This window comes from Sceloporus occidentalis, unplaced genomic scaffold (assembly GCF_023333645.1).
Source record: "Sceloporus occidentalis isolate IW3139 unplaced genomic scaffold, rSceOcc1.0.p SCAF_21, whole genome shotgun sequence".
In the NCBI taxonomy this organism is placed as follows: Eukaryota; Metazoa; Chordata; class Lepidosauria; order Squamata; family Phrynosomatidae; genus Sceloporus; species Sceloporus occidentalis.
Window position 1 is genome coordinate 4,643,150 of NW_028317001.1, and position 19,489 is coordinate 4,662,638.

The following is a 19,489-nucleotide window of genomic DNA, read 5'->3' on the forward strand; positions in this document are numbered from 1 at the left end:
AGGAAGACCTTCCTGGCTATAAAAGCTGTTCGATAGTGGAAGATGCTGCCTCAGATGATGGTGGAGTCTCCTTCTTTGGAGGTTTCTAAATAGAGGCTGGATGGCCATCTCTCGGGGGGCTTTGACTGGGTATTCCTGCATGGCAGAGGATGGGACTGGATGGCCCTTGGGGTTTTTTCCAACTCTAGGATTCTAGGGTTGCAATTTGTTTTAATCATTATTTTCCTTTTGGTTTCATCTTTGCCCTGACTGTAGCCGATTTCCGTCCAGGCCTCTTTGGCTGACACGTTTGGGGGAGGTAAGCCGGGCCTGATGCTGAGGAAGAACAGACCCTCCAGAACTGAGAATAAAAGGTCAGGAATAATCCAAAAGGACAAGCTGAGCCGATCTGTGTGTATATTGGGTTTCACATATGAAACCCGGTCCCGATAAAGCTGATGGCTTTGGAAACACTACTGTGATTAATGAAAACAGCGCTCCCTCGGCCCGACTGCCGGGTTCATACTTCAAAAGATCAGTTGGGATTAAGAAACTATTAGAGAGGCATGAGGGAGGGTTAGCTTATTTGCAAACCATCCCAGGAAACTATTGGATTCCCCCCTCCCCTTAAAAATAAAAAAGAGGATGTCCAGAACGGAAGAAAAAGGGAGAAATGTTTCCATTTGGAAGTTGCAATGCAAAGTACACCACAAGGACAGCCATTAACACAAAGCATTTTCCTGTGCAGGAAGATAATGCGCTCCCTGTAGAGAAAGTGATGTTTTCTGCACCAGATCAAATTTTTTCATGTGTGTGCAAAAAGAGCCACCCCAAAAAACATGGGTTATCCGGCACAGAAATATCCCCAGGAACAATTATAGATGTTGAAAGACCATGGCACATGGTGGACTCAGCGCCAGGCAAGCGGAAAAGGTTATGTGCAAATCTCCAGTCCAACTCTGAAAGCAGCAGCTTGCTGCCATTTGCAGAGCTTCGTTGCTTTGTTGCTGCAACTTCCAAAGACTCTCCCGAGGGATCTACATATTCAGTTTGGTAGCTTCCTCCTTCCCTCTTGCGCCAGAACCAAGTTTGGGTCATGCATCATCCAAACGGGGGGGAACAGGCCTTTTGACCCATGCAGACAAGGCCTGATGTGGCTGCGCATGCATAACTACACCTGGGATGTCAGATCTAGTCCTGAAGTCTGTGGATTGGTGCATGAAGCTTGTGAAGGTGTGTGAACAACACCTAATGATATCTCTGAAATTGGCTGGGAGATGGAACATTATGGTCCAAAACACACTGCAGAGATAATCCAGTTTGAGACCCCTTTAACTGCCCTGAGAAATGTAATTTTGTGAGACATTTCGCCTTCTCGGTCAGAGAGCTCTGGTACCACGATAAACTATAATCCCCAGGATTCCCTAGCATTGATCTAGGGCAGTGAACGCAGCCTCAAACTGGATTATTTCTGCAGTGTGTTTTGAACCTTTGCCGAAATTCCCATTGTCCTCAGCCAGTGCTTTCCTGTAGCGCTCGTTCTCTCCCCTCCTGCCAGGCGAAAGGATGCAAAATGAAATCAGGCAGGGATGCTTAATTTGCCCGGCGTGTAAAGAGAGGCCTTAGCACTTGGATTGCTTCGCTGCCACATTTAGATAGTTTTTTATTTTTACGGTAGACGCGCACATCCCTGACGATGGCATGCTTACAGCTCCTCTGCTCTATTCACGCGGCGTGTGCCGCTCTCGGCCATCGCTTGGCTCCAGTAGTGCAGCGTTCGCACTAATGAAAGATTAAACCAGGTGGGGATTAACGGCTGTCTGGGGGCCGAGCGAAGCCGATCACCTTAATCCAAAACGCAATTCCAAAGGCTGGGCACCAAGGCCAAGGTTATTGTAGTCCAGGGAAAACCTTGGTCAGGTCTGTACTCCTTGTTTTTCAAGCAGCATCACTTGCCTAGAAGCTGGGGTCCTTACCCGCTACACCATTATAGCATTTGGGTCCCTTTGCGCTATACCATTATAGGGCTATTATTACTTTAACTTCCATGGGTCCATTGTGTGGTATCTTGGGATCTGCAATTTGCTGAGGGGCTGGAGCTCTCTGGCTGAGAATCCTAAAGGCCCCTCTGTTGTTGTTCTTGTTGTGTGCCTTCAAGTCATTTTTTGACTTACGCAATCCAGGGTTTTCTTGGCTGGTTTCTTCAGAGGGGATTTGCCATTGGCATCCTCTGAGGCCGAGAGTGTGTGACTTACCCAAGGTCACCCAGCAGGGTACTTTAATGCCCAAACAAGGAACTAAACCCTGATCTCCAGAGTCGTAGTCCAACGCTCAAACGACTACGCCACATTTGGACCCATCCTTTCCCATGCAGACATGCCTCACATTTTGCATCCGGGAGATTTGCAAATTGTAGCATTCAAAATGGCTGAAAGGGTAACCAATGGGCTAGAAAGACCAGGCCAGATCTGTTGTTGTGCATGGTCAAGCAAGGCTCATTTGGGTTAAACCTTGCCAGGCAGGACACATAAATCGGGCACGTGACATGCTCAGGTGTACTCATTTCTATGTACCTGTGGCAGGACATGCATCCAAAACTAGTTGTTGGGGGAATAAAATCATTGGAACCACATGCGATCATCATTTAATATCTTGGCCAGAGATTTATCACCAACTTTGAATGGAGCACAGGGGAGAAAGAGGTGGGAAGATAAGGACGGATCTTCCCCCTGGAAGGAGTCAGACCTTTCCTTGAGATGTGATTTGGGCACACTTAATCCCTCGTACCTGCATCTTGCATTTGTGCTCATGCCTCGCATGCTCTCTGCAGGTTGCGAGGCTTGTTTGGGGAAGCCGTCCTGCCTTCTTCCCCTCTTCTGCTCTCACTCAAGCATCTCTGGAACTGCAGTCGGTCTCTCTCTCTGAAGTTTTTATTTGGGTGCCTCGGCCATCGCCTTGGCAGGGCATCAAAAGCGCTTTGCGCCGTTATTCATAGGCCCGCTTAAAAGGAAGGCGAGGGTGTTTGGGTTTCCCATTTTTGAAATGCGATAAAGGCTTAATCTCCTGTCAGCATCGTCTAACTAAGGGAGGAAGGGCTCTTTAGAAGACCTCCTTCCCTCCCAGAAAAGGTACCTTCTTTCCTCCTGTTCCTTATCCTCCCAACATTTTGCAGATGAAAACCTTGAGATGCGTGGCCAAGCAACATCAGAGTGTGGTCAAGGTGTCCAAAGTAATTCACAAGCAAGGAGCGGCCGCAGCCGTTTGCTTTTGCCTGGACCTACTAGAAAGGGCAAGACTTCTTCTCCTCTCCCCTCCACTGAGTAAAATTGCAAGCTTTTGCACTTTGAGACCAATTTGCAGCTGGACAAAGGGGGAAAGTGGGAGGTGCAGAGAGAAACTGGGGCATTTTAACAGCAGCGGGGAAAATGGGACCGTAGAGGATTAATCCCAAATCCTGGCTCAGCCAGAGAAACTCGCTGGGTGACCTTGGTCAAGTCACACTCTCTCAGCCTCAGAGGAAGGGAATGGCAAACCTCTTCCAAACAAATCTGGCCAAGTGAGAGGTTTGCCTTTGGGTCGCCGTCTGTTGGAAACAACTTGAAGCCGCACAACAACAACAAAGGATTAATCATGTGGAGAGCCAGTGTGGGATAGTGGTTTGAGCGTGATAGGATCGCCTTAGGATCACCATAAGTCAGAAGCAACTTGGAGGCACACAACAACAACAACAACAACAACAACAATGAAGAGGATTAATCATGAGAGCCATTGTGGAATAGTGGTTTGAGCGTGATATGCATCGGAAGCAACTTGGAGGCACACCGCAATTGGGACTGTCCCTGCCAAATCAGGCAAGTTTGAGGGTAGGTTGTTGTTGTTGTTGTTGTTATTGGGTTACACGTGCTACAGAAACACTGGCAATTACGTACTTGCATTGTGACGTGACCTGACAAAGGCTTTGTAAGTGGCATTGACTGCATTTGGGATTTCACCCCTCGTTGTTGGAGTTGTTGTTATGGCGAACCTATCATAGGGGTTTTCTTGGCATGTTTCTTCACAGGGACCATCCTTTGAGGCTGAGAGAGTGCGACTTGCCCACCCAGTGGGTTTCCATGTCCGAGCCGGGATTTGAACCCTGGTCTCCCAGTTAAAACACCAGCAATACCCCCCTGCACCCTGTTTGTTCATTAGTTTTAGGATGGTCTGGCCTGGGCCGCCATTTGAGTCCCCGATTATCTCTCTGCTTGGCTGGTGCAGGGATTAGCCAGCCGGCCTGAGGGTTTACCAGCGCTTATCGTCCAGTCCTTTGGCCGTTATCAGAGGAAGGGACGCCTGCCTCGGGGCCTGGTCTCTCGCCCTTTCTATTACTACCTGTCAGAGGCTGGGAGTGAGCTGTGAAGCTGTACAGTCGTGGCAGGCGGGCAGATAGTTTCTGACGGCTGATCAAAGAGGGAGACCAAAGGCCTGATAACCGAGGATGTGTTGTGTGCTTTTAACTTGGAGATGGGTGGGTAAGGGAGGGGGAAACCCTGGCCTTTGCCTGCCTCCCTTCTTTTCCTTCTCCCCCCCATTTCTACAGGCTGGCAAAAGCCAGACCCCTCTAAACGCTCCATATTCAGTTACCTAATTGTGGAGTGAAATGGCATGCGATCCAAAGCGCCCGCTGTAATCTCATTCCGGGCGGGCAGTGATTTAAAGTAAGCCTTTGCAGCAGACCCGCGATATAATAGACTCGAATAATTTTAATTTGTACTTTGAAGTGATCTGGGGGCACAATCTAATCTTTGCATTTAGTCAAAACGTCATGTCCTATTTTATTTTATTTTTAATTTTTTGTCTGAATTAGGAAACAACTGCGCATTAGGGGAATTATTTTTAAGCAGCCTTTCTGGAGAGCATAAAGGTTTGCACTCGGCCATTTCGGATGCCCCTTCCCATCCTCACTTTCTCCTTCTATCTCTTTTTCTTTCCAGTTCCTTCAGGGCCAATCGGATGCAAACTGATCCAATAGTTGGACCTGGACATCACCTCCCATATTAAATTCCCTATAATACCTGTAGGACACTTGATGTAACCTCATCATGGGGCATTGTGGGACATTCAAAACGAAATGCCCCACACCATCAGAGTGTGGTCAAGATGGCAAAAGTTATCAATGGCAAAGAACAGGCAAGGGCTTCAGGATTCCCTGTTGCAGTGATGGCGAACCTATAGCACGCGTGCCAGAGGTGGCACTCAGAGCCCTCTCTGTGGGCACATGTGCTGTCGTCCCAGCATCGAGTTTGCCAGAGTTTGCTACTAGAAAGCCAGAGGGACACAGCACTTTGCAATAAATGAGTGTGTTTGGGGTTGCAGTTTGGGCACTTGGCCTCTAAAAGGTTCACCCTCACTGCCCTATTGCCTCTACTTATTTAGAGTAGCTGGTGTGTGCACCTGTCTAGGACTTTGTGGTCTTTTTAATCAGTCTTCATTGTTTTTCTCCAAGCAAAATATTGTTGCAAACTATCCTCTATGTCAGTGATGGCGAACCTATGGCACATGTGCCAGGGGTGGCACTCAGAGCCCTCTCTGTGCACACTTGTGCTGTCGCCCCAGCACAGAGTTTGCCAGAGTTTGTTACTAGAAAGCCAGAGGGACATGGCACTTTGCAATAAATAAGTGGGTTGTGGGTTGCAGTTTGGGCGCTCGGCCTCGAAAAGGTTTGCCATCACTGCTCTATGTATATAAAGTGGATAAGTGTCTTGGTCTTGAATGGGACATCAAAGTCTATTAGCTTTACGAAAGACCTGGGGTTCCTGATATGGCTGAGAGCATCTCTCCACGTTTTTCGATTCTCCTTGCGACGAGTCCCAGCGCTTCAGCATTTGCCGCTACGTTTTGGTCTAAATGATGGAGTTGAAAGAAATGAGCCCTCACTTCAACGGTTTCTCTGTTTTTCTCTCTTGAAGGTGCCTTCGACCGGAGCGTGACCCTCCTAGAAGTCTGCGGGAGTTGGCCCGAAAGCTTTGGCCTCCGTCACTTGTCTTCCATGGAACAAACCGACGAGGGCCTTCGGGAACGGCTGGCCGATGCCATGTCCGAATCGCCGGGTCGGGACATAGTGGGATCTGGCACAGGTACAAAGAAGAGGTCTTATCAGAGGTCACATACGTCTCTCACCCAATGGTGATTTTCTTTCACTAACTTATATCGTTCATTTTCTTTTCTCCCCTCCTCTGTTGTTTTTCTAACAACATGTATGCATATTCACCCAGCCTGGAACCTTAACTTTCCCAAAGTAATTAGTTGCAGCTCAAAGACCTGGAAAGCAACTAGTTACCAATATAGTTGGGTTCACTGCCAACTTGTGTGGAAACGTCCCTTGACTTGTGGTTGGAGTTAGTCCAAATCATGTTTTACATTTTGCTTTTTCAGTCATGCTGTTCTGGGCAAACTTTTCATGGGGAAATTACAGTGTAGCTATGTTGTTATAAAGCAAGTTCTTCATATGGTTCAAAAGTAACAAAAATAATTACTTTTAGCTTCCTTTTTTGAAAATCATAATGCAACAAGCTGCTGGCCAGTAGTACAAAACCACACAGGAGGCCATACAAGAAATGCCCTTATAAAAGTAACTAGGATTATAGTTACATCACAGGAGGTGTTCATTCTTATTATATTGCAAGAATCCTTGTTATGTTAGGATCACAATGCAATATTTGTGGTTGTGTGCCTTCAAGTTATTTCCAGCCATATCATGGGGTTTTCTGGCCAGTGCCAGACCCATTCCTAGTCTAGATGGCTTTGGTGTTTGTGAAGCAGGTGTTGCTTCTTCCCTAGTTCTGTGACAAGGAAGACTTGCTGCAATTCCCTCTACAGTCCAGTAACCCAAGAGGGTTGGGCACGTGGCATCGGAAAATGTACCTATGGAGACTTAACTATGTGATATGGGTATGTCTCCGGTGCAGGATCTTGACCAATATGTTTTTGCCCAGAAGGCTCTGGGACAAGGCTACCTCTGGGGTATAATTTAGGGAAATGGGGACTGTCAGGGAGCAGAGCTTGAGAAACACATAACACATAACAAAGCAAACCAACAACCTTCCAGTAACTACACCTTCTATTGGGTAGTAGGTTTCAAAATTGGGTTCCCATTTGGAGCCGAGCATTCGGCACTACTCTGTTTTTGCTCCCATTTGGTTGAGACCTCCTTAGGCAACCCTTCATCACATTACTGGCCACATTTTCGAATGTGCGCAAGTCCCCTTTGGTCCCATTTTCTCTGATGCATCACTCCAGAAATTGCATTGAGGAAGTGATTGCGCCCTGACTCAAAATGGTCTCTCTTTCCTTTCCTGTCTTGGTGGTTTGTTCTTCTTAACCATCTCCCTTTGTGTGATGGTGCCCTGTCCCTCTTTTTGGGACTGTTGCAAAATAGCTAGAGCATGACCAAACGCTACTGTTGAATTCTATGATAATTCATCATAAAACAAAGGAAGGAAGGAAGGAAGGAAGGAAGGAAGGAAGGAAGATAAATAAGAAAAACAAAGGAAGGGAAGGGATGAGAAAGGAAGGGAAGGGAAGGAAGGAAGGAAGGAAGGAAGGAAGGAAGGAAGGAAGGAAGGAAAGAAGGAAGGAAGGAAGATAGATAAATAAGAAAAACAAAGGAAGGGAAGGGATGAGAAAGGAAGGGAAAGGAAGGGAAGGGAAGGAAGGAAGGAAGGAAGGAAGGAAGGAAGGAAGGTAATAAGAAAAACAAAGGAAGGGAAGGGAAGAGATGAGAAAGGAAGGGAGGGAAGGAAGGAAGGAAGGAAGGAAGGAAGGAAGGAAGGAAGGAAGGAAGATAAATAAGAAAAAAAGGAAGAGAAGGGAAGGGATGAGGAAGGAAGGAAGGAAGGAAGGAAGGAAGGAAGGAAGGAAGGAAGGAAGGAAGGAAGGGCCTGCTTGCTTCATGGCTCCCTCCCGCCACCCAGCAGGGATGTCATCCCCCTTCTTACACTTTGCGCATGTGGATTGGAAACAATGTGCAGATGAGGTTCCGGGTGTACAATTATCTGCCTTCGACAAAGTGCTGGCTTCCATAATCCAAATTAATCCATCTTCATCAGAGTCCATTATTGTGATAAATTAAAGGGCCCATTAACATAAATGGAATGGCACTCGGGAGATTACGCTGCGCTCAAGAGGCCTTTGGGATGGTGGAATGCTCACAGATAGAGAGTGCGCTCGGCTTTGTGTCGTCGGGATTGGCACCGAGGAAATGCCCGCCGCCGGTTTTCTCCAGCTTTGTGTTGTGAGTGGCAGCTAAATACCAGCAACAGCATCCAAATGGGGGCTGCTTTGGCTGGGAAAGAGGTTTGTATCCATACCCCAAGAGTAGAAAGAGAAGAGAAGGCAGTTTCATACTGAGTTTTTTCCTTATAGGAAAAACTGTTTTAATTTAATTGGATTAACGCTGAATTATATGGTCCAAAGGCAAGTGATTAAACTAGGGCTGGGATGGTAATGGCCTGACAATCCTACTTTCTCTCATTTGTCTTTTAGAATATAGGTTTACCCAAATCCTTGACATGGAAAGATTGCACAGGGAGGGGTTGTATTTTCAAAGGCTACTGTAAAACAAAACAAAAAATAGTTCGACTAGTCAGCAGAAAAACCATCTGCTAAAAATGGCTTAAAGACATGCCGAATTGCTGTACGCTGGCAGGGACTTTTAGCTCCTCCGCCGAAGCAGTTGTTTCCACTGGAGACTCCCCTGACTTGAATAGCAGCGGCCATCAGACATTGGATGGGAGGGGAATGGGGTAAGAAGAAGATCTATTTTCAATGTGGTTTCAGCCGCGGAGCTGGACACAAGAATACATTTGCTTTAGGGCAGTGATGGTGAACCTTTTAGAGGCTGAGTGCCCAAACTGCAACCCAAAACCCACTTATTAATTGCAAAGTGCCATGTCCCTCTGGCTTTCTAGTAACAAACTCTGGCAAACTCTGTGCTGGGACGACGGCACATGTGCCCACAGAGAGGGCTCTGAGTGCCACCTCTGGCACATGTGCCATAGGTTCGCCATCACTGCTTTAGGGGATAGCCTTTTGGACCTGTTAGCCAACGATCCAGAAATTTGTCCCCTGTTTAATCCTGGTCCTGTCTTTTTGCGCACAGCCATTTGACATCCAAATGAAAGTCCCCCCAACAAGGTATGCCCAAGTAACAAATCTGTGACACATCTGCACTGGCAAAATCGGGTGCAAAGGATGAGTTTTTAAAGTCTGGTTTTGCCAAGGTTAAGGTGGATTAAATACGTAACTGGCCTTTCCGTGTGAAGTCAGTCCGCACTCAAATTCAGGCCTTTGCCTTGCATCATTGTGGAAAGGGCAGGAGGAGACTGGTTCTATCTATATCCATGTTTTCAGACAGTCAGTATGGTGTAGTGGTTTGAGTGTTAAAGTACGACTCTAGAGACCAGGGTTTGAATCCTCTCTTTGGGGAATTTGGAGAGTTTCAATATGACTGATGCTGTATATCCAAATGCCTGGCGTTTTGAACGTTTCCGAACTTCACACCTGGCCCAATGCTGTCTGTATTTTATTTCTTCTCTAGATGCCATTGGCCTTTTCCCTAGCCCTCGCTCTCCTGCCACTGCGTCCGTTTCTCTGGCCTCTTGTTCCGTCGCTTTTCTACATCTTGGAAGGACAGGAATTCAGGTCCCTGCTGTCAAGAGTTATAGACTATTTTCGTTCTGCAAAGTCCATTAGAGAGCTTTTTATTTAGACTTTTTTGGGAGCGTTTTCTCCTGGCATCCCCTTCTATTTGTCCCTCAGCAGCGCCGAGGTGAGGAAGCATGCATTTTATATGGCTCCCTGTAAGCTTTCCGAAAGGAAACCAGGCATTCCTTGCTACAATGCCCTTGCCAACAAATGCGGTTCCCTTTTTGGACTGACTTCCAAATCTCTGGAATCTTGGCAAGGGGCCATTTTAAAAGCCTTCTCGGCAGGGAAGGAACCGGCGGCCTGCTCCGAGAGGAGCGTAGGCGGCCAAATGAGCCATTTCCTTTTCCCCGCTTCCCAGCTTCCGTTGGAGCAGGGTTTCAGAGGGGAACGCTGCTCTGCCGGCGCTCCTCGTGCTTTTTAAGTTGGGCCTAGAGACAACAACCAAGGGGCTAAAAATATTTCCAGAAACCGGTCCAAGAAGCGGCGCCCTCGCTTCCTTGCGTTTCCAAAAACAGAAAATACGCTGGTCGCCAAAGTGGTGCATTTGCAGAATGGATTGAAGCTGGTTCCGTCGGCACGTCGCTGCCTATAACTACACCGCACCGTTATCGCTGTTTCGTACAGCTTTAACTGTCATGGCAGTTAAATCATATAAATCGTATGCTATAAATCACATAGCATAGGATTTATAGTTTACTGAGGTACTTGGAATTCTATGCTTTTGTCTGCTTCTCTGAACTACAGCTCCTAGCGACCCTTCGTGCCGACATTTGCAGAAATACAGTCGGTCCTCTGTCTCCATGGATTCTTTATCCATGGATTCAACCTTTCCCAGCTTGAAAATGCTCAAAAAACACATAAATTCCCAAAAGCAAACCTTAATTTTGCCATTTTATATGAGGCGCACCATTTGAGTATCCATTATACTTAATGGGACTTGAACATCCACGGATTTTGGTGTCCGTGGGGGATCCTGGAACCAAGCCCTAGCAGATACCAAGGGCCCACTGTAAATCGATTTAATCCCTCTTTTTCTAGGGATTTCTATGAAAATATTCATATCATCAAACTCCACGATCCATTGGCCATGACCCATCTGCTACTGGCGCATGTTGCGTTTCCAGGAAAGGAAGATACAGTGGGCACAAATATGGTGCCAGGCATATTGTTGGGGGGGGGGGGGGGATAACTGTTATTTGGCCACAGCAAATAGCCTAGGAAGCTCTGGGCTGGAAAATACTAAAAGTTCAACCACACCTATTGTCTACCTTTCTCAACTTATCTGATGTAAGAGCCCAGCAATTTTCTCTCCAATGTGCCAGGGACCAGAACTCTATCCCTGCCCATTGGTTACAATTGGGTTTTTCCTTTCCTGGAAACATACCATGTACTGGCACCCAATGACTTGAGGACCGGCACTTGTCCACAGGTGTCCACTTTGAGTTGCACCGTCCTACCTGGCTGTCTTGCAAAGCGGGTTCTTATTTTGGAACAGCGTCGCACCTTTAAAACGTTTCCTTCTTGCCTGAGACGCCCCCGATTCGTGCAAAAATGTCCGAAGCGGAAGGAATTTCCGACATTTGTTGTCCGATGCTGTTAGCGTTGTTGTGTTTCTTTTCTTTAAAAAACCCAAACAAGAGTTTCTTTGATTATGATGATGCTTCCTTGCTCCCTCGCCGTCTTGCTTCTTCTTCTTCTTTTTTTAAAGTCAAATTTGGGATTCTGTTGTTCAGAGCAGAGAGGTCACAAGGCCCTAATGCACTTAGCATTGACTGCCCTCTCTTGTACTGCTTCTATTAGTCTGTAATTTGATTTGTACCTATTCATTTGCAGGCCTTGCAGCAGCACGGAGCTGGGCCGGCGTCTAATTGGTGCTGTCTCTATTTTAGCCTCATTAAATTAGCCCTGACTCCTGGCCACTTGGTGTCTGCGCTTGTCTGTCCATTTATACAACCTAATGTAACACAAAATTCATTACTGATCACATTACTTTCAATTCTGAAGCCCACCTCGGGATAAACATTTTCTTAACCCTCTCCTTTCCGATGCCCAGAGGACGGAAAGGCGCTTTTTTGGAATGGGGTGCTGGCGCTGGAGAGGCGTGCCTTCCCAATATTTCGCAGATGAAAAAGCCGGACAAGAGCAGTCAAGCAACGTCAGAGTTGGGTTAAGAGGGGGAGTAATTAAAAGTAACTAATTTTGAGTAATGGAGAAGTAAAGAGGTACTTGTGACAAATGTAACGGTAATTTCTGGACCCTGAGCGTTTCGGAGGGTGTAAAAATACAGTGGGCCCTCCGTATCCACGGATTCTTTATCCACAAATTCAACCAACCACAACTTGAAAATAATATATATATATATATATATATATATATATATATGTGTGTATGTTCCAAAAAGGAAAGCTTGTTTTTGCCATTTGTGTAAAGGGCACCATTTTATTTCACCATCATATATAGTGAGCATCCACGGATTTTGGTCCTGGAACCAAATCCCAGCAGATACCAAGGATCCACTGTAGTTTTCCAATGCTTTGGACAGTTTGTGATGGCTAAATCAAACCTCCAAAATCCAGGTGTGTGTATGTGTGTGTGTGTCTGGTTGTGGTGGTCGTGGGAGAGGAAATGTTACAACCTGTTCAGCTTGTGGACTTCCCAGAGATCCTGGCTATCCTATGAAACACTGGGTCAAACTGGATGTCCCTTGGTACCCCTTTAGCCAAGCTTTCCGTGCCTTCTTAAATAACCCTCACTTCTCCACTGCGGAGGCAGAGGTGACCAACAAGACAGAATAAGTCAGCCTCGTGCTCTGTACAATTTCAACCGATTTAGCCTTTGACCTTCCTTTTGTATTGATGACGGTTTGGCTACATTAAAGCCCGGCTTCTGGTTTAATATGGCACCAGAAGGGACACCCCTCCAACGATCCTCATGATCCCGAACAAATTTATAGCTTAAGCAGCTTGCCTCCGATTTCCTTCTGCTCTGTGTCTCCTCAATGAAGGGATTGCACGCTTTACAAGGGCTCTTAAAACTGACATTTTCCAAAGTGTTTCCCTTTCCGTAAGCCAGGGCACCAGAGACCGGCCCACATTTGTGGCAGGGGCACGCATGGGATCGGAAGTCCATGTTCCAACCTCTGGCAGAAAATGCACAGACCACCCCAAGTCTTAAGCGCTTTGTCCATTGAGCCTAGTACTGGCTTCCCTGATCTGTATTGCCTCTGCAGGGTCCCAAATGGAGAGAGATCTAACCCCATTGACTGCTACCTGTTTATTTTAACTGGAGGCAGCAAGACTTGAACCCAAGACCTCCTTTCATGCAAGAAAGTAGGTCTTTGTCAGTTCTCTCCCAAATCAAATACACAGGGGAGGAAGACTGGGTCATCTTCCCCACAAACTGTTTGCAACATGGCTTCATACCATGGATTGCAATGTATATTTTGTTTTCTGTGCAACCAAAGTATTATATGGGGCCAAAGGTTGGGTGGGATTCAGCCAGTTTAAATGGCATCTCCAGAATCCAGAAAGCTTACACTTGGCACCTCAACTAAATCTGTATGTATTTATAGACCTGTCGCCGTCCAGCAACCGGTTGTGCCAACTTTATGCCAAGCAAACTTTATCACCGCCTGGCAAACCAATACGTTTCCATTGGCTCCTTGTTTATTTCAGAACTTGGGGAGTCCAACCACAGGAAGCAAAAACTCGGTTTTCAAAGTTAATGTTAAAAAGCCGTTGTGAGAGTTGTGGTTGCAAAGCTCTCCCAAATATAGTTATGGCTGTAGTGTTTTCTAAAAGGGGCTCCCTACTTTTCCGTTTCCGTCGCGATCCCTCCTGGTGCGATTTGGCCACTCGGCTCGGCCATGTCAAGCCACACTCTCTCAGCCTCAGAAGAAGACTAAGTCTATAAATAAAGTGGGGGATAAACACCACCGTCTGTCCCCTTCATCTAAGGAAGCCCATGAAACGATGGGCTTTCCTCCATTGACATTTATGGGAGGGTAGAAATATGTCACCCTCGGACCGGCGAAGAGCAAAAAGCCCTCTTTTATTGAATTCTTTTGCAGCGTTGCTGAGGCTAATTACATTTTGCGTGGCAAATAAAAACCAGATGACTCTTGGGGACTGGACAGGCGAAAAACCTCCCCCGAGTGAAGGTTTTATCGGCCGATCTGGATAAACAGTGTCTCATCATTGAGCGGTTATTGCAAATAAATGGCTTTCTAAGCACTTTGGGTCTCTGGGCGTTCGCCTTGCTGCTGGGGTGTGGCTTGGGGTTTGCGTTGTGTTATGTTGTGTTGAGAAAGGGCAGCGTGAGAACGTGCAGGTTTCTGGTCTTGAGGTTCGCCTACCGGGTAAGCATGGTGTAGTGGGTTGGATACCTGCTCTGGAGACCAGGATTTGATGGGGGATTCTGGGAGTTATAGTTTGAAACCTTTGGTTTAAGCAGGAATTTCTGCTTCGTGCAAAATGTCCTGAGTTTGCAGAGCTTGGAGAAGTTACTTTGGGGGGGTCTGTATTTCCAAACATCCTCCGGCCGGCATAGCTTGCAGTCCCAAAAAGTCATTTCTCCCAAGCTTTGATACATCCAGGGTTCAACTCCTTGCTCAACCATGGAAACTCATTGCGGGACATTAGGGAAGTACCAGTCTCTCAGCCTCAGATGTCCTCAGACATCTTGCCAAGAAAGCCCTATGACAGTCACCATAAGTCAGAAGCAACTTGAAGGCTTGCCCAGGGTCACCCAGTGGGTTTCATCGCTGAGCTCAGAATCGAACTCTGGTCTCCGGATCCGTAGTCCAATGCTCAAAGCACTATTCCATGCTGCCTCAATATATTTGGGCCCACATTTCCAACACCTGCATGATTGTGCTTGTCCACATCCCTGCCATTGACGATAGTGTGTTTGTGTGCATTTTTAGTTATTAGTGTTTGGGAAACCTACGCACAAATTGGTGCATCTTTTCCATTTCTAAAAACACGTGACCAAGTTGTGGGTTTCAGTGGCAAGGTGTGCTTTGGCTCACAACAGATTGTCTCCAGAGGAATTATTTTCCATCCCTAGTTCCTAACTACTCCTCGCTCTTGGGAAACCTTTTGCAGGGTAGATGCGGGTGTTATTTCCCCCCAGGACCTTTTTAATGGTTCATATTATTCCATTCTGTGATCCTGGATGGGATTCAAAATGCTTCTAATTGCTCGAAAGTGGGATGCGGAGAGAGGAATGTCTCCGTTTTTCATTAACTCCTCCAAACTTCACAAAAGGTCAGGTTTTCCCCCCACAGCTGTGGCTGTGTTGCAGTGTGTAGGTCAGTCCTACACCCGGACAACGTTCCTCTATGCCCTGTGAGTAGGTGTGTAATTCTCCATCTTACAAGGAGTAACAAGACATTTTAGCCATTTCCTTCCTGCTGTGCTGAAGTCTTAGAAAACCATGCAGCTTTGGAAACCTAATTGCATTTCGGGGCTAGTTCTGTACAAAATTCATGCGCGGTTGTGTTTGCACCAAAGTGTGAATTTTCTGTGCAGAAAACAACGTTCATATAAAATGTAGTTTTCCGGCTCAGAAAAACACGACGGCGCTATTTTCTGTGAAAACGCTCAAACCACTGTGCCACACTGGCTCCGCCGTGTGCATAAGTCAAACGTTGACGTTTTAGGGCGCGCACTAGTGCCCTCCGGGTTTGGGGTTTGTTTTTTAATGTGTGTGTTCTTGCAATGAGACGCTGACTTAAAGAACCCAACAGCAACCCAAATTAATCTCAGAACTGAGAAGAAGCAGCCCGAAAGTAGGGGGGAAACCAGGTCTAAGACATGAAAGAGATTGCTAAAGTTTTGAGGTTAGAGCTTGTTTGGAATCCCTTGTTCAGCATCTCAGCCAAATGATGCCCAGACCATGAGGTAATGAACTGATTTATGAAGTTTGTACATATTTTCCTCCGTCAGCTGTCTTGACAACATCAGCAGAAGCCTGCTGGGTCAGACCAAAGGCTTCTCTAGTCACGCTTTCCCCTTCTTGCAATTGCCGACCCATTCCCTATGGGAAGCACAAGGGAAGTTGTGACCCAAACGGTTGAGTTTGTGAGCTCCAACTGTCCCACTTTGGCACGGACTATCCCGACTAATCCTTTGCCGTCCCACTTTTCCAGCTGCTGTTAAAATGTCCCAGCTTCTCTCTTGTCGTCCTGCTTTCGCCCTTGTTCCTGGCTCAGAACTGAGTCCAAAAGACTCCATTAACTTAGTGGAGGAAATCTTGCCCTTCCCAGTAGACTTGGGCAAAAACAAACTGCTGCAACCCAGAGGTGTCCAAAGGGAAGCGATTTGTAAGCGGCAGCCAATTACTGATTTGAATTTTGAATTGTTCATATTAGAGTCATAGAATCATAGAATAATAGAGTTGGAAGAGACCGCAAGGGCCATCCAGTCCAACCCCATTCTGCCATGCAGGAAATCCAAATCAAATCATCCCCGACAGATGGCCATCTAGCCTCTGTTTAAAGACCTCCAAGGAGGGAGGGAGTTTGTTCCACTGTCAGACAGCCCTTACTGTCAGGAAGTTCTTCCTAATGTTGAGGTGGAATCTCTTTTCTTGTAGCTTGCATCCATTGCTCCGGGTCCTAGTCTCTGGAGCAAGTGAAAACAAGTCCGCTCCCTCCTCAGTATTGTTTCCCATCTCCTTCTCTGAGTAAAGTGGCAAAAGGCAAGATCTTAGTCCATCTTGAAGAAACCTAAAATGTGCACCAACCAACTCTACTCTCTCTGTTGTGGTGCCACCTCTGGACTTTTCAAATATCTGGGTGGGGAAATAGCTGCATTCTTTGGCATCATTTGCCTTTCCTTCATCCTTTACTTCCTTTATTACAGACCCCTAAATTTCATCCTTGACCTATCCATGGGACAGATCAAAATTCATAATATTGGCCCCAAAACCTGCCCTGGGGTTGACTTATAGTTTAGTATACATGGTAGTACTGGACCATTCCATAACATGTGTCCAATAGTTATGTTACTATGCAGAGGAGCCAAGAAAGTGACTGATGCATATTGAGATCAATGCACAACAGGACTGAAGCACATTGGGACTGATGCACATACTTAATTCCTATTGTGCATTGGGACACCAGGGCACTTTGGGACAATCTCGCCAATGTCCCGCTATGCATCTTCACAATTCACTTACGGTTTCTTAGCACCTCTGCTCTATAGCAAAGTATACGTAAAGCTGCGCAATGTATACCTTGATAGAAGATCCCAGCCATTTTAATTAATTTATTAACTAAGTCAATGAAGGTTTGGATCCAACAGTGGTCAAAGCCAGAGTCCATAGTAGAAGGGACATCCCTCCGTTTGCTTTTTCTAACATGGCTGTTTCCTCTTCTCTTTTCTCTGGACCCTTCTTCTCTTCTTCCCAATGGGTTGGGAGTTGATGCGCAGCTTGTTCTGATCCGATTGCTTGCAAGGAGCTTTCAGAATTAAACCAAGGGCAGTTTTGTGTCCCCCCAACGTCATCCGTCCCCGATCTCTAGGGCTTGAAAGGGTTATGCCGCGGATATGGGCGGACTGCACCCTGCGAAATGCTCGGGGTCCGGAAATAACTCCCTTTCCCCAAATTATACGGCAACCCTCGACGTCGAAACAGGATTATCCGTGCCTATTGTGGGGAGAATTGTTTCTCAAAACACTTGCTTCTTTATCTGGTGTACTTTTAACCTTCCAGAAATTGTGTCGAGTCAAAACCTGGAGACGGTCCAAAAAGCTGAAGACTGCGGCTTTGACAGAACAAGTTGTCTGTGCTTTTTTTAAAACCAAAAAAAGAGGGGGACCACAAGCCCCCCTCCTTTTCCAATGAACTGTTTTGCAAACAAATTGAGGGGAGGGGGGAAATACCTGTCAAACATTTAATATTAAATCTTTCTTTAGACTATTTTAAGGAAGCTTTCTCAACTTAAACGATTCTTGTGGTCTTTGAGGAAGTAGATTTGGATATTTCTATCCCACTGGACTGTCCCTTTGCTTTTCAGTGTATCTGAACAGAAAATTGATGCTCTGTGGTCGAAATGTACAGTGCAAGTTAGTTCTTTCTTTCTCTACAAATGCCACGATTCAGCCCAAAATTGGTGATCCCCACTTTCATGGTTAGCCACGCTGGAGTGTATTCCATGAGTGATGGATCGCATCAGTGCATTCAAGCAAATGAAACATTTGGGCATCCAGAGAGTCTCCGCTTTCTTACATATGGGGGAGAATAATAACCTATTTCTAGTCCTCATGGATAAGGGAAGCTCACTGGCTCCGCAGGATAAACCAGTGCGCAGCAACTAAGCTTAGTGCTCAAACTAAAGAGAGACCAGGGCTTCTGCCACACTTCAAAATTAATGCGGGTTGACACCGCTTTAACTGCCATGGCTCCATGCTATGGAATGCTGGCATTTTGTAGTGTGTTGTGGCGCCAGAGGTCTCTGACAGAGAAGGAGAAATATCTCACTAAACTATAAGGGAGAAAAAAAGGAAGGAAGGAAGGAACAAAGGAACGAACGAATAGAGGGCAGTAGGGAGGATGGGTAAATGAGAGGAAGGAAGGAGGGAAGGAAGGAAGGAAGGAAGGAATAGAAGGAAGTAGGGAGAATGGATAAATGAGGGGAAGAAGGAAGGAAGGAAGGAAGCAGGGACATAGCCAGGATTTTGGGAAGGGGGGTCCAGACTAAGTGCCACCATTATAATGGGGCTTGGGTGTGGTGGCGCAGCAGCACACACCATTCATTTTATCTAACGGAAGGGGGGTCTGGACCCCACCCCACCCCCTTGGCTACATCCTGGAAGGAAGGAAGGAAGGAAGGATAGAGGGAGGTGGGGAGGATGGATAAACAAGAGGGAGGAAAGAAGGAAGGAAGGAAGGAAGGAAGGAAGGAAGGAAGGAAGGAAGGAAGGATAGTGTAGTGAGGTTGGCAGGTGCCACTCCCCACTGTCCCCCCTTCTGCCACCCTCACAGCTCTTGTCCCTTTCCAACATGCTGTCAGCCTCAGCCTCTCATTCATCAGATGGCTTTGGAAAGGAAAAAAGAAGCATTAGTTGAGCTTCAGAGGCTCTGCGCTGTGCAAAGTGACTGACGTGTGAAAACGGGGCTACAATTAGTTCTTTCCACCCGCGCTCTCCCATTCAGTCCGGGGTCACTCCTTTAGCAAGCTGGGCGCTTGAGCCTAATGCGTCCCGACAGGTGGAGACGGGGAAGAAGAATTCTCCGGGCCAAAGTGGCCGGGGCCGCTACTGCGCCCGGCCTGCCCCCCTGCCGGCGCCGCCACCTTCCTCCAACGCCACTGCCGCCACGTTGGCCCGACTGTCATTGTATCATTTCGCCCGGCTCGCTTCGCGACAGGAATTTGGGTGACCCTCCGTTGGGGAGAGGGCCCAGATCAGTTTTTGGAGCGAGGCCTCTAACTCAAACCCCCTTCGCTTTGTCTGACCTCTTCTTTTCCTTTTCCTTCCCATGGTGGATGCTTTTGCTCCTTCCGTCGGGGAGGGGAAAAAAAGAGGGAAAGGAAAAGCCATTAAGAGGAAGAATACACCAGAGGGGAGATTCCACCATTCAGAAAGAGACAGAGAGGGGGGGGAAAAACTTTGCACATGCAAGCATGAAGGAGACAGCATAATTTATTACTCTGCAGAACAGCAGAGGACAATCTAGATTTTTCAAGTCAGAAATGCCCCACATGGAAAAACTTTTTTTAGTTTCGTATTCAAAGCAACCCTTTTCTTTGAAAAATCCGGCTTATGACAGCGTCTAGGCCTCACTCACTGTCTTTTCTAAGGTTCCTACAGAGGTT

At 46.8% G+C, this 19,489-nt stretch overlaps 1 protein-coding gene across 4 annotated transcripts in view; it reads left to right on the forward strand.

Moving 5' to 3' along the window:
* Positions 1–19,489, forward strand: part of LOC149301464 (BCAS3 microtubule associated cell migration factor) — a 375,467-nt gene that overhangs the window by 352,082 nt on the left and 3,896 nt on the right. For 3 of the 4 annotated variants that reach the window (XM_089484407.1, XM_089484408.1, XM_089484410.1), the window contains one exon: positions 5,928–6,095. In XM_089484407.1, the coding sequence (XP_089340533.1) occupies positions 5,928–6,095 (168 nt within the window). Of the gene's footprint in view, positions 1–5,927; positions 6,145–19,489 lie in introns of all 4 variants that reach the window. The other variant, XM_089484409.1, reaches the window with a different exon arrangement.